Here is a 3,929-nt window from a genome sequence, read left to right on the forward strand (position 1 = left end):
TCGGGAAGATCAATGCCAAGAGGTTTGGTCAAGGACCAGCTGGTAGAAAAGATCCTCATTATTCCAGTCGACCCAGCTGTAAATGGGTACAGATAATCTGGGAAAGATCAATGCCAAGAGGTTTGGTCAAGGACCAGCTGGTAGACAGGATCCTCATTATTCCAGTCAAACCAGCTGTAAATGGGTACAGATAATCCAGGAAAGATCAATGCCAAGAGGTTTGGTCAAGAACCAGCTGGTAAAAGGATCCTCATTATTCCAGTCGACCCAGCTGTAAATGGGTACAGATAATCCAGGAAAGATCAATGCCAAGAGGTTTGGTCAAGGACCAGCTGGTAGACAGGATCCTCATTATTCCAGTCAAACCAGCTGTAAATGGGTACAGATAATCTGGGAAAGATCAATGCCAAGAGGTTTGGTCAAGAACCAGCTGGTAGAAAGGATCCTCATTATTCCAGTCGACCCAGCTGTAAATGGGTACAGATAATCCAGGAAAGATCAATGCCAAGAGGTTTGGTCAAGGACCAGCTGGTAGACAGGATCCTCATTATTCCAGTCAACCCAGCTGTAAATGGGTACAGATAATCCAGGAAAGATCAATGCCAAGAGGTTTGGTCAAGAACCAGCTGGTAAAAGGATCCTCATTATTCCAGTCGACCCAGCTGTAAATGGGTACAGATAATCCAGGAAAGATCAATACCAAGAGGTTTGGTCAAGAACCAGCTGGTAAAAGGATCCTCATTATTCCAGTCGACCCAGCTGTAAATGGGTACAGATAATCCAGGAAAGATCAATGCCAAGAGGTTTGGTCAAGGACCAGCTGAGCCGAAGGTCATTTCTATTTTGATATAATTTTGATAGGGGTTTATAGCAAACATCGGAAGCACTGGCTCTGGCATAAGAATATTCTTACTTAGAGTAGGATTTGAACCCATGGCACCTTAATTTTCAGGGTAAAACAATCTGAACTTATCTCATGTTCCCTGTTTTGTCTTTTCAGTGTAGAAAAACCGGTTCTCCTCTGAACAAGCACTATAAAATCTACTCACTAGCCCAGTGTAAGTCATGTGGTACAAGAGTCACCAAGACCAAGATGGGTGACGATAGCAGTAGAGTCACCTATTTCTGTCACATCTGTCAAACAGAAGATGTCACCAAGCTGGATAACTTGTAAGTAATCCATCCATTAAAGGGATTGTAAAGAGTTTTTCTAAATTTTTTATGTGTATCAGGGACACTGATAGAATCAATTTACACCATTCTAATTTTCAATCAGACGTCTGTGGTTCCTGCAATTCCACTAAAACTAAGCGTTTTATGACGTCACTTTTGCAAAAGTGATGCTATCAGTGTCCCCAATACACAAACATATTTTAGAAAACCTCTTAACAAGTATGTTTTTGAAATAAAATGGCACTTTACATCAAATTTTCTGCATCTTTATCAGGCTTTTGGAGTAAAAAGAAACACCATTCTTTGATGGGCATACAAATTGAAAACCAGTTGAAAAAAATGTCCAAACAAATTTTTTGTCTTTTTCAGGACCTTGCCCAGTAAAAACAGTCTTCTAAATTGGGTTCAATCATCAAATGCAAAGATTGAGACCCAAGAATCTAATTGGTCCTGCCAAACTTGTACTCTATTGAATTCAGCCAATCGAATCACTTGTGAAGTGTGTGGTGGACCTAAAAGCAACCAATCAAAAACAAGTTCACAAAATTCAGAAATCATTCAACTAACTGACAATCGTGAAAACTTGTTCACTTTTGTGAAAGAGACCAAACTTTTAGAAACGTCTTTGAACTCTTGTACGAATATTTCCAAACCAAACCCTTTTGCTTTGATGGACACGACTGGAAAAAATTTTCAAAATGACATTTCCCATGACCTTAAAAGCTCAAAATCAATCTCGAAGCCTAAAATCTCCGAAATTGTGGTTAAATCTCGGAAAAGGACCTCAAGTGAATTTCATGATACTCAAAATGACAATAAAAGAGCCAGAACAAACCAGTCTGAACTGGATCAAAGTGACACAAACTGGAAATTTCCAAATTGTTCCGGTCATAAGCAGAAATGTGGTTTGTGGCAGACACACAAGCCTGGTCCCAATAACAGAAGATGGTTCTTTACTTGTGCCCTTAAAGGCAAGCAGAAATGCAACCATTTTGAGGTGAGTTTGTTAAATTTTTCAGCAAAAAAAGCTGCTGTGTGGAAAAATCCAAGTTAAATTAACTTTGAGGTTTGTTTTTTGTAAGTGGGAGAATTTCCTTGGAATATTTTGATTGTGACATCATAAAAATAAAGTTTTAGTGGAATTGCAGGAACCACAGACGTCTGATTGAAAATTAGAATGGTGTAAATTGGTGCTATCAGTGTCCACGATACACATACAAAATTTAGCAAACCTCTTTACAATTCCTTTAAGGTGTACTTTTTAAACCAATGTGGCGCTGGTGCCAATTTTCCCTTCCTCAGTCCTCAATAACTGGATGTCTTCATTATGTTTTCCAGTGGGCTGATATATATTTTCCATGCTGTCCTGGACACAATAAAACCTGTTCTATAAATACTGTTCTGAAAGTTGGCGCCAATAATGGTAGGAAATTCTTCAGCTGTGCCCAATCCAGGAAGGAGCAATGTCAATTCTTCGAATGGGCAGAAGGATTTGGTGGAGTAGCTGTGGCTAGATGATCTTGGGAGACTAAGATGCTAGTACTTTGCCAATCGTTAGCTCTGCTCAATCCTGGAAGTAATAGCATCGGTTCTTCGAATGGGCAGAAGGATTTGGTGGAGTTCCTGTGGCTAGATGATCTTGGGAGACTAAGATGCTAGTACTTTGCCAATCGTTAGCTCTGCTCAATCCTGGAAGGAATAGCATCGGTTCTTCGAATGGGCAGAAGGATTTGGTGGAGTTCCTGTGGCTAGATGATCTTGGGAGACTAAGATGCTAGTACTTTGCCAATCTTTTGGGTAGAAAGACTTACTAAATTCTTTAGCTGAACTCAATTCTGAAAGGATCAGGTTTGCAGCAGCATGGTGATTTTTGGAGTCCCCTAATTGTCAGCAGCCTTCTGGGCTGGAAATGACTCAAATCTTAAGCTGTGTGCTCAATCTAGGAAGGAGCCCTGTGCAGACTGACTTCCTGGAGTGATGCATCTAAGGATCTTTGCCTTTTCTGGTCAGAGATGACCAAATGTTCAGCTGTGGTCTGACCAAAGAGGACCAATGTGGGTTCTTTGGCTTGGTGGACTGGTAGGATCAAAGGGAACTTGACTCTTAATCAAACTGTGATATTAAACTTTGTTATTAAATTGTACATAAAGGATTTTAAGCTCAAGTGAATTTGTATTTTTTCAGCATGATGAGCTGAGAGCTTATTTTTCTCTGTCTTTGAGCATCTCAGAGCTTTCCCATTCACCTTCTCAGAGCTTCACCATTTCAGAGCTTACCTTTCACCATTTCAGAGCTTTCCTTTTCACCTTCTCAGAGCTCACCTTTTCAGAGCTCACTTTTTCACCATTTATGAGCTTAATCTTTCACCCTTTCAGAGCTTACTATTTCACCATCTCTGAGCTTACTCTTATCACCCTCTCAGAGCTCACTTTTTCACCATTTATGAGCTTAATCTTTCAACCTTTCAGAGCTTACTATTTCACCATCTCTGAGCTTACTCTTATCACCCTTTCAGAGCTCACTTTTTCACCTTTTATGAGCTTTCACCTTCTCGGTGCTTACTTTTCACCATTTATGAGCTTACCTTTCACCATCTCAGAGCTTACTATTTCACCATCTTTGAGCTTACTATTTCACCATCTCAGAGCTTACTATTTCACCATCTCTGAGCTTTCCCTTTCACCTTCTCAGTGCTTACGTTTCACCATTTATGAGGTTACCTTTCACCATCTCAGAGCTTACTATTTCACCATCTC

At 40.1% G+C, this 3,929-nt stretch overlaps 1 protein-coding gene across 1 annotated transcript in view; it reads left to right on the forward strand.

Moving 5' to 3' along the window:
• The window catches only part of LOTGIDRAFT_174963 (hypothetical protein), a gene marked incomplete at both ends in the record, with an annotated part of 5,022 nt that extends 2,331 nt beyond the window's left edge, over positions 1 to 2,691 (forward strand). Inside the window, 4 exons of the mRNA XM_009054855.1 lie at positions 654 to 726; positions 1,001 to 1,170; positions 1,543 to 2,170; positions 2,512 to 2,691. Coding sequence (XP_009053103.1) covers positions 654 to 726; positions 1,001 to 1,170; positions 1,543 to 2,170; positions 2,512 to 2,691 — 1,051 coding nt within the window. The remainder of the gene's footprint in view (positions 1 to 653; positions 727 to 1,000; positions 1,171 to 1,542; positions 2,171 to 2,511) is intronic.
• Positions 2,692 to 3,929: the final 1,238 nt, after the last annotated feature.

The sequence above is a fragment of the Lottia gigantea genome (assembly GCF_000327385.1).
Source record: "Lottia gigantea unplaced genomic scaffold LOTGIsca_229, whole genome shotgun sequence".
NCBI lineage: Eukaryota > Metazoa > Mollusca > Gastropoda > Lottiidae > Lottia > Lottia gigantea.